Source organism: Syngnathus floridae, chromosome 6, assembly GCF_059516105.1.
Source record: "Syngnathus floridae isolate MCC-2025c chromosome 6, RoL_Sflo_1.0, whole genome shotgun sequence".
Taxonomy (NCBI): Eukaryota; Metazoa; Chordata; class Actinopteri; order Syngnathiformes; family Syngnathidae; genus Syngnathus; species Syngnathus floridae.
Genome location: NC_142418.1, coordinates 15,138,700 through 15,154,285, shown reverse-complemented (window position 1 = coordinate 15,154,285; position 15,586 = coordinate 15,138,700). Strand labels below are relative to the sequence as shown.

The 15,586-nt window shown below is 43.9% G+C and overlaps 1 protein-coding gene across 7 annotated transcripts in view; it reads left to right on the top strand.

The window, feature by feature from the left end:
- The window catches only part of shisal1b (shisa like 1b), a 36,932-nt gene that overhangs the window by 14,387 nt on the left and 6,959 nt on the right, over nt 1-15,586 (top strand). For all 7 annotated transcript variants that reach the window (XM_088379422.1, XM_088379426.1, XM_088379425.1 and 4 more), the window contains 3 exons: nt 2,815-3,029; nt 13,881-14,112; nt 14,884-15,097. In XM_088379422.1, the coding sequence (XP_088235548.1) occupies nt 14,046-14,112; nt 14,884-15,097 (281 nt within the window). In that variant the 5' untranslated portion in view covers nt 2,815-3,029; nt 13,881-14,045. The remainder of the gene's footprint in view (nt 1-2,814; nt 3,030-13,880; nt 14,113-14,883; nt 15,098-15,586) is intronic.

Below are 15,586 nucleotides of genomic sequence, written 5' to 3'. Positions count from 1 at the left end.
CTTAGCCAAGCGTTTGTTGTGTGGCTTTCCCCAGGGACTTTTCTGATGAGCTTGTAATTGCCTCAAAAGTTCCTGTTGCTTGTTTCAAATCACGTGGGGCGTCACTTACCATCAGCAAAGACTCGATCATGAAGCGCTCAGCTAGCTGGAAAATAGCGGCGCGGAAATCTAAATTCCCCATTTGGAAAGGCAAACAAAGCTGCAGAGCACGCCGCATGCTTCTCGGGAAAACGAGAGGCGGACAAGCTAATTAAGCTGCAGTGTTGCGGAATGTGACTGAAAGTTGTACCATTAGATGAAATCATTGTTGGGTAGATGTAATTTTCCAAGCCTGGTGTTTGACTGACAGCGTTATTGCTCGCTGTGTGATTGACAAATTGGTCGTGGCATCTCACCAAAATTGCTTGTCCTTCCCAGCGTCGGGCCGTCTAAACTCTTGACGGCTGCCATTGTGCTATCAAACAGGTCAGGTCCTGCGGTATTAAAATTAATTGGCCTAGATAAAATAACATCAATATAATTTTGAGTCGTTAGAGCTAGTAAAAAATGTTTTAGTACAGTGGTGACCAAACTTGAGCATTGTAATTGTTATTTAATTTTATTTATTTATTTTTTTACCTCCGAGCAAAAATTTTTCCCAGGATTCATGTTTCTTTTTTTTTTTTTCTCCAGTCACAACTTTAATGTGGCATTTTATTCACATCAGCAAATTGCACAACCAACCCTGCCTAGTAACAAGTTTTCTTCTTATACTTGGAATCTGCACTTTTTCTGGATCTATGCCACTGGTTTGTTTTCTGCCCTTTCCTAAGTATAAAGGAAATTGTTTTTTTATGCAATCCTGCTCGCCCTCACTCCACTCTGAAATTATCAATAGAACCACTTGGTGGAGGTAAGAAGTGCGCCTCAATATCCAAATGCAAGATGATTGTCCCCACCGGCCAGAAGGGTCCAAATGCACATAAGCAGCATCCTTCCAAAAAAAAAAAAAAAAGGACGTGCAATTACTCAGCACGGATTTGCACGCTTCGCCGGGCCTCCTTTGACCTCCATCTTGAGCGCTTTAAGCCGGGGCCCCTGAGAAATGATTTGGCGACAACACTCACCGGCTTGATCGTCACGGGACGAAGCCGCACATTTGAAAAGCATCGCTTCCGTCATGGCCATGGAGGAAAAGAAATAATCATAACAGACATTTCCCAGAACGGCTACCATTTAATACCAAACTTAGCCTGGAGTGTGTTTATATTTTAAAAAGTGAAAGTCACATCTGTATCAAATAGCCTGCGGGTAAAATGGCCGACTATATAAGCCATTCCTCGTCCAAAGAGAAATATAAAAATAACGAGAGCTTGTTTTCCAGGAATGTGCAGGCGGTGTCGATAATAAGAGTTGATGAACCTTTTGTATAATTCATGCCATGGAAAACAATTCAAGCATGGATGCCGGTCTTGCTCCTCTATAACCTTACTCACATTGTTACCCCAAAACAATGACTGCTCCTGTTACATTGTGACACGCATATCACGTGTGTGTGTGTGTCGGATCTTAAGTGAGCAATCCACACAGCCTCCCTGCTCGCATCCATCCATCATGACCTCATTTCCCAAGTACATTTCCCCTTCCACTCAATATTTCATAAGTAATGTAAGGAAGTGTATGGCTTCGTCATGTTCTGATCTCGCTGATGGGTCCGCGTGATCACTTATTTTTTTGGTTGAAATAAAACATTTGTGTCTCCCTCACGCTGAATGTTGATTAGATGAAGAGCGCCACAAAAGATGTCATGTGGAGGAACGTACTCGGCGGAACATGTTTAATGTTTCAGAAAGAATCTCGCGCCCATGTTGCGCAAGCAAAGAGCCTGCTGTTCCTTTTTGCCAGCAAGATCTCTCAGGCAGGTTGCTTTTGTTCCCGGTTCGGTAAAAGGACCCGTTGACACCTTTTAGTCGTATTTAACTTCCACAGTCGTCGTTTTGTCACAGTTTGTTCTTTTTCCCGTGTGCTCCTCTCATCAGTGTTTTTCCGTTCACTCCTCTCCTCCAATCAAACGTTCCCACCTGAGCAGTTCACCTGAGTACAGGACAACTTTTAATCTGATGCGCGAGACCTTAATCGATCCGGCGCCTCTCACGTCTATTGATTCAATCGATCTCGGAACTCTTGAGAGGCTTCCTCGTCACGTCCCTCGTCGCAGAAAGGCATTATCGTGCGATCCCCAAAAGCACGGGCAATTAAATGTCACAAAATGTCAGCTTTGTTCTTTTGATGGAACAGACAAAAAAGATCATTCTCAGGGAATTGATTCACCAGCCAAGTCTAATAGCCGACCTCTTTTTGAATAAAACATTGTGAACTAGCATGAAAACTCGAAGGGGGGGGTGTGGCACGAATACATAATGACTGACCCGAGGGAGAAACTAATGGAAGCTAATGTACCATGGTCAAACCGTCACTATAATAAAAACTTTATACGTATATACGAGCCTTGTTTGAACATGCTTAGTCATGCAAATACACTTCGGTCGGAACGGAATAGTTTGATGTCATCGTGAACATACAGGCTTGGGGTGAAAAAAGCAAAGTGCACAAAATGGATTTCACTCAGAAGGTAAGTTGAGCCCAGCGCTAACAGGAAGTGTGTGGCCCTCGGGAGGAATGACGATTGAAGGAGAGGAGATAAACAAGCACTATGGAGAATCCACACCAGCCCCTCCCTCCCTCCCTCTCTCTTTTCCCCACCCTCCCTCGCTCTCTCTCTCTCTCCCGTGTGTTGTTTCATCTCACTCTGTCTTTCGCTCTCTCTTAACTCAGCTGCCGCCGCGCTCCGACAGATGAGGGAGACACCGAGGAGGAAAGTCGGGGGCGCGAAGAGTGCATTCGCTTCCTCATCCGGCCGCCTTTCCCTCATGAGCTCGTCAAGTTGGCCCGGGAGGAAGATGAGGAGGATCCGCGGGTGAGGGACGAGACGCAACAGGGTGGCGACAAGCTGGGAAGTGAACCTCCTCGCTTCTTCATGCTCCAACAAGGTCAGCTGCGCATCACCCAACACTTCACATCGGCGATTTCGGGCTCGGAGTGATTATCCAAACACACCGTCAGTCACTTTTAATTGAGAACATAAGTTGGACTTTCACTTTTGACTTTTTTGCCGTCTGAAAGTGCATAGAGGCGCTCAGGTGGAGTGTTGGTTTTTTTTTTTTTCCCTCGAGGCATGACTCGGAGGCTAATAAGCACAATTGGCAGGTAGACGGTGTCTCTGGTGTGGTGACTTGGAAACAGGCGTGTGGGAGATGCTTGGTTGGATTTAGGCAAGAAAATAGCAGGGGGGGGGCAGGAGATTCCCTTTGTTCAGTCACGTCAAAAAAACAAAAAAAAAAGCTTGCTCTTCGGTGAGATATTCTTGCCCGGGGGGGCCACTGTCAGTTTTAATGATTCGGCGTGACTGGGAACAATGTTGCAGACTACGATATTGCTGGCATGGCTTCGAAGATGCCTGTAATGTGCCTTCATCCATGCACGCGGAGAAGATTCACTCCCTGGATGATGAGCTCATATTATTTTGTGCTTCTTCTAAAGGCGGTGAGGCCTTTTATGGATTTAAATGGCTGGTGCTGGGCAGAATCTCCAAATTTGTCACTTTTCAGGAAATTCTTCAAGAGCTGTTAACGTTGCGTCGTCAAAGAGAGCGAGATATTTTCGACACCTTTGATTGGTCAATCATTTGTAAAAAAAATAACAGACTAAAATAAATTTGTGGAGAAAATATTGAGTAAATTTGGACAGGGAAGAGTTTCATCCGATAGTGACGAAATGATATTTTTTTTGTCAATTTTTGAACGAGTTAATAATCATCATTTAATATTTGCGTATTATAATAACAGCCAACAAACGCATGTATCTTCAAAGTTTACGACTGACATAAACATCCCCACCCAAAAAAAATGTTTTGATTCAGAATGAAAAGAAAAACAATCAAAATGTACAAGCATTTTTAAAAGATATATCATCACTAATCAATAGAATAATATACCGTCGATTATAGTTTGTATTATGGCCTCGGTCATTCACTAAAGTGTCAATCAACATTTATTTCTTGCGCCGCTCCCCACTTGGATCAAATCCAGGACAGCATAGTGGTTAAGTGTTTATCACGTCTGCCTCACATTTCCGACGAGTGACGTTTGGGATTCTCCCTTGCGTTGCTTTTCAAACACTGTACATTGAACGGATGGCGTGCGTGGTGGCACAGAATGACTCGTCAAAGTTGGCGTTTTTATCGGGGCCAATTGTTTTTAAAAGCAGCTCGGGAGTCATTTATTGTCCCGCCGCTTCTTTGTTTGGCTCGTAGCGGTTGAGCATGTGGAGTCATTACCGTGCGTGTTTAGACACCAAAAGAAGAAATATTGCGTAAGATGTGCACAATGCGCTTCATTTGTGCACGTTTTCGTCGAGCCGTTGTGTTTATACAAAGACCTCTAAAAGTTAAAAACGAGCCCTTCCCAGGACACTAAACATGCTCGCGTGTTATCGGCTCATCGTCGCCTCGGCGGGAGCGACTGAACGCACGAGGTCACATGGGTCGTGTTTGGCCATCAGTCATCAGCGCAGGCGTGCGTGTGTTGTGTCACCTTGTCTCGCTCATACATGAGTGCGTGTCACATGACCGCTCAACCTAGGAGAACATACTGTACGATGTACTGTATATTTAATTCCATCATTTTACGCGCGGTGAATTCGATACTGCACCGATTATGGTAAGTACGTTTCTATTTAGAAAGATATTTTCACAAAGTGCTTTACGTGCTTGAAGTGCACAGTCGTAAACTTTATACAGTCGATAAAAGAAAAAAAAAATAAAGCTAAAATAGGTTAAGTCCCTACTTGAATCGCAGTGACTCGCTTATTTTACGAGACAGCAATGAAAAGCCCAAACATGAGGGAGACTCTCAATTAAGATATCTTTTTTGACTTCTTTCAGTTGCCGTTACTTAAACGGGATGATGCACATTGATAAATGCTCGTATAATACTTGTGTAAAAGTTAGCGTATCGCTTATTTACATTTATAGTCCCTCGTCCGCTACCGTAAAATGTTAACAAGATGTATTGATAAGATAAAACATTCAACAATTCACACTTAGTCAATTCATAAGTGTGCAAGTAGTGAAGTGTTGCCAAACGCACAGAAAAAATCTGGAGAATTTTTAAAAATCCACCGCTAATTTCTTCTTTCTGTTTTGTGCAGCGCCGCCCTGTTGGTGGAATATCAAAAGTGCAGTCAAAGATAAGAGCTTAAACACTGGTCAAATAAAAACGCTTCACCTATAAATTGTATGGACTGGAAAGCTAGCAAACAGTATTGTACGTGCTCAGATATTTTTTTTTTCAACAAATTATTCATTCATACCTCGCTTGCTCAAAGGGATACTAATCAAATGCAGAAGCAACTACAGTATGTCATCATGAGATGAATACAGTCCCAGATTCACTTATTAATAGTCCTTTGTGGGAACCCTAATGCTAATGTGGCCTCTAGATGAAAATGAATCTGACAGCACACACACACATAAACACACATGCATGCAGGAAAGCAGAACGAAGCGAGGCATCGTGACCGGTGCCTCAGCAGAAGCTATCAAGGTGACCATTTAGAGTGAAGAGTACTTCACATTGGTGCTGATGAAAGACAATCATCACGTGGCTGAATGTCAAAACCATGCATGCCTCGTGTTTAACGCTGTCTCGCGGATCATCACGCTCCAACGACATAAAAAAAAAGGTGTGAGCCGTTATTCGGAGAAAGAATCATATTTTCTTAGCAATTAAATTGGGAGTAAAAGACAGCGGAGCCCGAGGCTAAACGGCTTCGCGTCGAAACGTACGGGGCCGACAAAGAAATCGAAACCTCAGCCTAGCGATTCTTCTGGAAAAATAAGACGTCAACGTCAGCCGCCCGCCAGTCCTGCGAATGAAGATAAAAGTTGCTACAAAGCAAACATTTGACAGCCTCCCTCTGTCCGCTTTTCTAGCTTCGCTAACTTTTAGCCAGTCTTGGGAATCTCACGCCATTTCCGATGGCGAGCTCGTGAGAATCTCGTTAATTGTGTGAACGCTGTCGGGCTGATTGATGAAACCATCTTCGGCTGAATCATTATCTTCCACCGTATCAAACTCAACGGCAGCTGTTGTCATCCACCGTTCACGCTTTACATGAAAACGCCGCCCGCTTCGTTCATCGTGGCGTTTATTTGGCGTCCTGCCAGAGTTCAACTCTTGCATCCCGCTCGCGCGTTAATGAATTGATGACCGCTTGGCAGAGCTGAATGAGAAAAAAGTGTGACAGTTCGAGGGATGATTGATGACACCTTTAATGCTACTTTTCTTTCCGCCCATTAGATATCATCTAGCCAAGACAATCACACACACACGATTCTGTTTTCGAGACGAAACGGGGACTCCCAGTTCCAGTGTCCGCTTCATCTTGTCTTATGTGGCGCCCGCTACTTTATTAGCAAGCCACACAGTGGAAAGAAAAGTACGATGTCTTTTTTTTTCGACAGCAAAGACACATTAGCATTATTGATCTGCCTGTTGCTAGGCAGAATAGAAACGAGCAGTATAAAAAGGAAGACAGGGAAAGCATGACAGTCAATCAACACCACAACGATTCATAGCTGAGAAAATGATCAAGTATCCATAAGACATCAAGTCAGCGCATATTTACACACACTCGCTCTTTGTGTGTTTACGTGGAAGACTGCGAGCGTTCTTTGCGTGTCGCCTTGCTTGATACGCGCGGAGAATAATTAAAAAATCAACAAGCTGTTCTGCCCGTCGGCGATGTTTGAATAACAGCGCCTCGTGTGTGTGTGTGCGTTAAAAAAAAAAAAGACTGATTCAGATTCTTTTGTCGTATTGACCCAGCGGAAAGGAGCTTGAAGGAGCATTTGAAACGAATACTCGGGAAATCATATACTGAGCAAATATTTATTAGCTGAGCTGTTTTGTTTTTTTTCCTCTCGTATCCGCGCCAGTCGTTCATGACATAAATTATGAAGTATTGTTTGAGAAGCCAGCCTTTCTCCGCCTAATTGTGACGCCGCGGGGTGTTTTCCCGAGGCCGTATCGACGTATCGGCGTGGAAATGTTGCGTGACGCCGCGGCCTTCTTCGCCGTTAACAGGCCCGCGGGTTCAACCTGTATTTAACCTCCTATCGAATGACCCCGCCGGGACCCCCTCCTACATCATTGTTAGTGATGGAAACGGAAATGCCCGCTACTTTGACAAAGCCGTTGTGATTTGTCCAATTTTCAGTATTTATTCAAGTAAATTTTTTTTTTTTTTGTCTGTTTGACTTTACACACATCCAATTCGAGGGCTTGACTTTGCATTCGGCCGATTGTTCACCTCGCGAGAATGAATCAACAGCGGCTTTCCTCGTTCCGGCTAATTAGCACGCTCCATTTTGTCTCACTTGCTCCAAGACCTGATTAATCTGCAATTAATTTGGCTAACTTAGCGCTGTGAAAAAACAAAAAAAAACCCTCTCTAATCGGCACAATAATAAACATTGTTAAATTAAAAACTGACATCAATTAACATTTTTCTAAAGGAAGATTCATTGTTTTTCTTTTTTTAAACCTTGTATCCAGATTAAAGCACAGCAGAGGAAATCGGTACAAATGCAGCGCAAAAAATCCGCTCAAAGGTCCCCACTCTATATAAAGCCATTGATCTAAGCGACCCTCCCGCTAGAGGTGGCGAAGAAAGAAGCTCTGCCCCCGCGGGGGTCGCCGCGCGAGGGGTTAAGCGTCCGTGTCAGACTCTGGCTCCTGATTAAAGAGCCAGACGTGTCAGTGCTCCAGCCTTTAGTCACCGCAAATCACTTCTTTTTGTCGGCCTGAGGAGCGGAGCGTGTCGGTCAAACCGGCTTTGTGAACCCGAGGAACAAGCTGAACATTTGGCCTTCTTTTTAAAAGTTTTTTTTTGCCCCCTCGCTGTATTACAAGGTGATAGAACTCACAGTGCTGCTTCCGACAAGAAAGAGGGCTTGTTTGCGACAGATGGCGCTTTTGTGACTTTATTTCTCTCTGAAGGCTCGGCCTGCTGTGCTAAGTACAGCATGTAGCAGGAATTCCCTTTTACCGAGGCTGTAAACCAGTTTGTCGTGTGCGGCCTGTCGTGCCGGGATTCCCAAACTGCCCAAAAACATATTGAATCTGTTATCGTGTTTTCAGTTCATCACTCCCAGTCGGCGTCAAAGTACACACAAAACAAAAAACACTCATAAATAGGCCTTGGTGAATTTCGTTTAGCTTAATGCTAACAAACAATGTAAAACAGCATAGACAGGCTAACGAAGAGTGCTGCGGGGTTATAACTCTTCAAATCAGCGAACCTGAACAAAAATGGTGGAGCAACACGTGTGGATAGATAGTTTGGGCATTTCCTAAAAAAAAAATTGTCGGATAGCTGTCAAATTTGAGCCGATTTCATTTGTTGGCATTATAGGCCAGCTGTAAATTGCACACCCCGGCTATGCCGACGAGTCAGTCCAATTCATAATGTGCAATACGTGAGCAAAGATAACAGCATTTCCAAAACACTCAGTAATTCCTGAGTCATTATGACCTCAAATGACAGTCATTTCCAATCCACCATGCAATGCCAGCGCCCACCATAATCCTTCCCTGCAGTAATGACTAATAATAAAGCCTTTTGCATATTATTAGTCAAACTGCAGGTTGCTGCCATTGTTAATTGGCATCATAAAACTCAATTCACAGTCTGAGAAATGCGCTGAAGGGCTTTTTTTTTTTTTTTTTACGAGTCGCCGCAGAGTTGTCGACGCACAGGAAGTTATCATTCACAAGTGTGCCAAAAGCCAGCCGGCGAGAGTTCACTCACCGGCGGGTCAAAAGCGGAACAGCCTGCGTAACGATGAAAATGATGGCAGGTGGAGCAGCACTTCCCGTAATTATCGTCGTAAAAATAATACCGACTGGACGCATCTGCAAGCGCCGCCTCGGATTTTCTCGGGCCAGGTTGTATAACAGGCGGCCAAGAGGATATTAGGAATGTTCCCGGTCGGTTTGCTCTGAAGGTAGCGGGGGTCCTTGCGTCACTGCGGCGAGGTCGCGCGGCCCTCGGAAAACGACGTGGAGGCAAAGCGATCCGCTTTTATTGTTTTCTTGCTAGCTTGTTGGGTTAATCGTCTTAAGCTAGTCTCCCCTGAAGTCTTTAAATTTTGGAAGGTGTTAATGGTTTCTATGGCAACGTTGGACTTGTGGGACAGGATTGATCTGTTACGATTGTTGACTTTTTTGATCGCATTTGTATTCTCAGCGTTAAGCGTTGCTGCGTCACCGTGTGTTGCGTAACGACTTGATTGTGTTGGCTACAGGGGGACAATAACAAAGATGATAAAGCCGCTCTGTTGTTGCCGTTCCGTGTCCTCACGTCATAAGAATTTTTTAATGTTTTTTTAATTCCCAGCAGGCTGTTACTTCGGTGCTATTTTAAATCCAGGGTCAGGCGGATGTCAATCGGGGGAGGTTTCCAAGAGAGATATCGCGCAAGGCCCGGCCGGCTGGGGTGTTAAAGTGAATCCGAGCAAATAATGGCGATTTGTGTCCGTGTGATAGCGAGCGGGTGGGCTTGTCTGCATGCATCATAGATGACGATAGACTGCGGGATGACAAAACGAGCTGGCGAGAAGGGAAATAGCTGTCGGCATATTTGAACTCAAATATTGCCTCGCAAATGGAGTCGAAACCAATCGTGTCGTATTACTTGATGAATTCCACAATTGGCCCTCAGAACGTTCCGGTGTGGAATGTCAGCCTTGACCCCTTTGATAGTTATTGGATGCTCCTCAGTAGCACAATTATTGAGGCGTTTTTCATTTGAGTCCAACAAAGCATGTCTGTATTCTCATGAATCATCATCCCATGACCCCGAGTGGGCGGGAGCCGCACGTCGGGACTCTCTGTGATTTGTATCAACGACGGCTGCAAAACTGCGCTTCCTCAATTTAAGCTTGCTGACGATTAAGAGAAGTTGTGCAGATTTATGATTCATAAACATCTCAGGCAAGAAGACGGCGAGTAATTGTCGCCACAATGCTTCCTCCTGCGTGTGCTGCTATAATTACACTTTCACGTCGTGACATGGGATTGAATCGGCAGAAAATGTAGAACCCGCCCCTCCGGCAATCCCCCCCTCCCCCACCCGCTATGCATTTCAAATACTGATTTGAATGGAAATAAGGTGCTGCAGGGAGAGCAGGTAGTTTCTGACCGGAAAGATCTAAACAACTGTCTCGGTTTACGCCGGAGCAGAGTGGAACAGCTGGATATCACGCTTCACTTTTGATTCAAATTTCCTGAGATTGATTTTTCAAGTGCACGGATAAGGCAACTAATGGAAATAGGAATCATCGTTTCAGGGATGGTGCATGTGCGCTTAAGGAGAAAGAAGGAAACTTTTGCCTAGACTGAGATGCGGAAATATTTAGCTGTGCCGAAAGATATTTAGATTGTTGGATGAGAATATCAAAATGATGGAATTTGGCGACGTGTGCGTTCTTTCACAATAAACATCCATTTTGATCCTCCGGTCGGCCTTGGCCACTGACGGCGCTTGCCAGACAAAATCAAAACAGCCGAGTGGCTTCCATCACTGCGACGGCTCTCAGCAGGTACAAATACAGCCGGCAGATGCGAGTTTTATTAGCATCCGTAAAGCTAACAAACCATTAGCGGCGTGAAAGCAAAACAGGCCACCCGTGCAGTGAGGTGTCTACGGTGCACAATAAGCCAGCCCGTTTATGCAGCCTCGTTGGCACTATGGCAACCCCCGTTTTGTTGCCCCCCTCCCCTCCGTTATCTTTTTTTTCTCCGCCTTTTACACCTCTCGTTTTACTACACCGCTAATTAATTGATGTTACACTCACTCCTCGTATCTGGCGTGACGTAAATGTCTCCCAGGCAACATCAAGCCACCAGACCAAAACAATCTGCCGCCTCTGGTCTTTATTTAGAATATTTGATGTGGAAAATTTATTCAGCCGACCGATCGTATAAATCTCGCTGTCGGGGCCTGCGCGTTGTAAAATATGCTGAAGCTAATAATGAAAGAAAAAAAGCAACTTTGTGGATTTAATTACTTTCATAATATGATCATTTTTTTTGTATGATGCTCTTTAACGTGTGACTGACAGGTGTGTCGATTTTAGTTTCGTCTGAGGACTACATTGAGAACTTTTGCTGGAGAGTGATTCATACTTTTATGGTTGCCGTAAAATCTGGAGAAATTTATATCTTGGTGATTGATGTGACTTTATTCCAAATCTTAATCAATATTTCATGTTCAATGAAATGAACATTAAATCCTAACATGGCCTCACTATTCCGATAGTGCCTGACTTTGATACTCGGAGTCTCAACTCAGTTCCCACTCGTGTGACTGTAAACGGTTGTCGGTATCGATTTGTCCCCCGAGATGGCCCGGCAACCAGTCGAGTGCAAAGCGCACTTTTTTCGCCCCCGTAGTCTCCAGCTCCTCCACGACCTTGAGTGGAAGCGCTTTTGAAAATGGATGACTGGCCATCGATTATTGCTTCTTCGCCGTGTCGTCGTTCAAATATCCTGTCGGCGCCGAGAGTGCTTTCCACTCTGCTGCACGGACATCCTGAAGAATACGGCATGACGTCATGCCTGTCAATGTCCCTTTCGTGAGCTCATATCCTAATGGAACAACGCCAGGATGTTTAACGCCCTCCACTTCCTTTTAACGATTCCACGTTGAGGAAGACTGATTAGTGTATGAGCTCAAGACTCCCATTTCCAAATCACTTTACACACATACTAGCAAGAATGACATCAAGTTGAAACGTTAACAAGGATGTGTTCATTTGTTGGTGGAGGATGACAGGACTGTACCATTTTTGTTTCCAGGGTGGGGGGGTTCCATTGTAACTTAGGACATAAAAGCTTTTGAGTCATTCTCACATTTTTTTCTTTTCTACAAATCACACTAGATTACCTTTTAGACAAAATCTGACAAAAGTCTTGCGTGAAAACTATTTTGATGAAAACGCTTATCATGGAGTTCGTCGAGCCTCGTTTACCGAGTTTAACAAGCTCCCGGCGTGTAAAACAAAAAGCATTTATTTGTCTGTATTGGTCACTTGTGCTGGCACCGAGAAATATGAAGTGAGCAATTACCGCTGGTGCCGCCGAGGCGCTTAAAGAGCGCACCAATCATCGCACCGCGGCAAGACGGGGAGGTTTGATTAACATGAACATGCGGGGATGACAAAAGTACCTTCTGGTGCCGATTGTACGTGTTGAAATATAAAGTCCAATGTCTGACAAGACACTCCTTTGCTTTCCATCAATTATTATTTATTCATCGCAGCCAGCCTTTTAGTTTTGTCGCTCACACCTTTATTATTTATCAAAAGCACAGAAGAAAAATGTCTTACATTTTGGTGCAACATTTAATCCTCCTGTCTTGAAAATGAATTTACAAGCACAAACATGGCCCTGCCTTGTTATTTCAGTTTTGGTTAATTTACGGTGGAAACATTTCCAGCCTTCTGCAGACTAAAAAAAGGCTCGAGTCTTTTTGATTCTTAATCCTGTTTCTATTCCGTCACAAGCAAACACCAAAATAATCCAGTACATTTCAGATCCTGATTTCACATTTTATCTCAAAATGCTAGAAAAGTGGCTTCCTGGATATTTCTTTGACTCGTTTTGAAATTAGAACGGATGGATTGGCAGAGAGGGAAAGAGTGGGAAAAAATATCCCTGTCTCCCGGGACATCAGCTGGCTTTTAGAAGAGGGAACAGCTCGTTCAATCTAGCGTGCTTTTTAAATATAAGACGAGCAGCCCGATGTGTGTATTGAAGCTTTCGGCTCCTGTTCTTTTGATAAGTGGAAGCTAGCGCAGGTCGAACTTTAATTTCCTTCACAGTTAATTAATTAATCAATTAATAACGTACATTTTTCATTAGCGTTCCAAGTCATGCAGAGCCACATTTCACTTTGTGCTCGCTGCTGTGTGAGTCTTTAAAAAATGACTGATTGGCGCTTCTACTTCCCACCCCGATAGGACATAATGAAAATATGAATACAGTCGTTGTGCCTTGAGATCGGAATTCAAGTACGAGCTCTCAGAACTTAGCAGCCGCCATTCTTCCAATTCTTGAGTCTCAATCTTTTGACATGTAAACGTGACCGTTGCTTCCTCATCCCTTTTACCGCCAGCCAAGTCTGTAAAAAAAAAGAAAAAAAAAAAATACAAACTGGACCTTGGTGACCTCCTAAAAATATTCCCTCAGAGAATCTTTTTAACTTCCTGTCTTTGCTCTCATCACTTGTAACCGCTCCCCCCTCCTCCGTGCGATGTTGGTGCTCCAAAACAAACCACCGCCGCGGCGAGTTTACCCGTTTGCCTCCACATGGAGCTTTTTTTTCTCAGGGTGACAAAAATGCGGCAAGTGTTGGTGCAAAAGCCCAAAATGAAAGTCTGGGCACTCCTTAATTAGTCACAACAACTAACAACTAACTAGCGTGCACATGGAAGAAGGAAGCATTTATCGCTTTAGCCGTGCGCAGCTCTGCTTACCTGTCAGTTCAATAGCAGGGTGTCTCTCACTGAGGCCGGCATTATGTAAATTGTATTACATAACATTTTCAGATATACCCAGCTCACCCAAAAACAACAAATTGTGGTCACATAAAGCGGAGAAGAAAGATTTTAGAACAAATCGCGGTCAGTAAAGCGGTCCAGCATGTGGTCGCTTGTGGAGAAAGAGCAAAGAGAATATCTCACTCTCCTCTTTGTGTGAATATCTTCTTCCCATCAGGGCTCCTGACTTCCAGCAGCAGCAGCATCATCATCAAGCATGTGAGAGGAGCTCTCAGCATGCACGGGACGACCAAGTCCAGCACAAGCTGAAGCAGCAGCCCGAGCCCCCCCACCAGCCAAGCCAGCCTGCCTCCCTCCTCCTTTTCCACATGAGCGCGAGAAGATGACTATCACCAGTCGGCAGTCCTTGAATGTCCTGACGGTCATTTTCCTGCTGCTGTCCACTGCAGGTCTACACTTTTGAAGATACTCAGTTTTTAGTGGCACTAATGCCAGACGTCATGGCCCCAAAAAAATAATAGGAAAATCACTTGAAAGGATTTACTTTCCTCCAAGTTTTTTCATCTATTTGATTTGATATATTTTTGTTTTTTTATAAATGTTTCCAAATTTTACAGCGTGTTCAGAAAGTTTGTGTGAAAGTTCTTTTTAATCGATTTTATTTTACATATTTTCATTTTTTTATATATATTTTTTAATATATATATATTTTATAAACCAAATTTTACAGCGTGTTCAGAAATCAAGCAGGTCAGTTACAAAAGACCCTTTGTCCATTGAAGCAGCCAATTTGACACTCCCTTTAATCCTTATTAGAATTTATTGTCAATTTTTTGCCAGCTCAGCTCACTTTTTATGCAGCACGATTTATGAGACGCAAAGCTGCAAATGAGTCCGGTTACATCGTCCGCAACACACGTAGCCAGCGTGAAGGTGGAAGCGAACGTTTTATGTTGCTGCGCCCGCTCGCCGCTCTGTTCGCTTTTCTTTCATTGTCCTCGTCGGGTCTGAAGATGGTTGAACCTAAAAGCGATGGCCTTTTTTTTAAAAAAATTTTTTCAAATGCTGATCTGTTATCATCTGCACTTAACCTTCATCTCATTCTTCGGCTTCTTTTTGAGCTCAGGCGATCAAAGCAAACACAAACATGGATTGATCTGAGCAGAAAGGAGACATTTGATGCTTTTTTTTTTTTTCTCCCCTTCTCACCTCCGCTGCAGCACTGTCAGCTCACTACCGAGTGTGCGAGCCCTATTCGGACCACAAGGGGCGCTACCACTTTGGCTTTCACTGCCCCCGGCTGTCGGACAACAAGACGTACATGTTCTGCTGCCACCATAACAACACGGCCTTCAAGTACTGCTGCAATGACACCGAGTTCCAGGTGCTCATGCAGATCAACCTCACCACCTCCTCCCATGGCTATTCACACAAGTGAGTCAAAAATAATTCATCCATGACGTACCTTTTGGAGGCAGGAATTTTTTTTTATTGAAAATATAATAATATAATATATAAAATGTAATATTTAAAAAATATATACATATATATGTATAAACTTGGGATACTCTAGTGCTGGATTTTGGTAGAGTTCTTTCACCGAAGTCATTTCATATTCATTCCGCACTCTGTAAATGAGAAGTCCTCGGAGGTTATTTTGTTTCCTGTCTTGTCTCAGAGCGAGCAGGATCGAGAAAAAAAAAAAGGCCTGCATCCAAACGAGGACAAGGGCTGGATTTTGGAACATGAAGCGTAACGTATTGTTGCAGATGTGTTAAGCACGGCAGGGGCAAAAGCAATTTATTTTACAGTGGCCTTAGCGGATATACGCACTCCTTCAGAAAAACATTTTCATTCAAATGAAATAGCGTCTCAGAGTGCACTTGTGCCTAAGCAGGAATGTCCTTCATACTTTCAATTTCT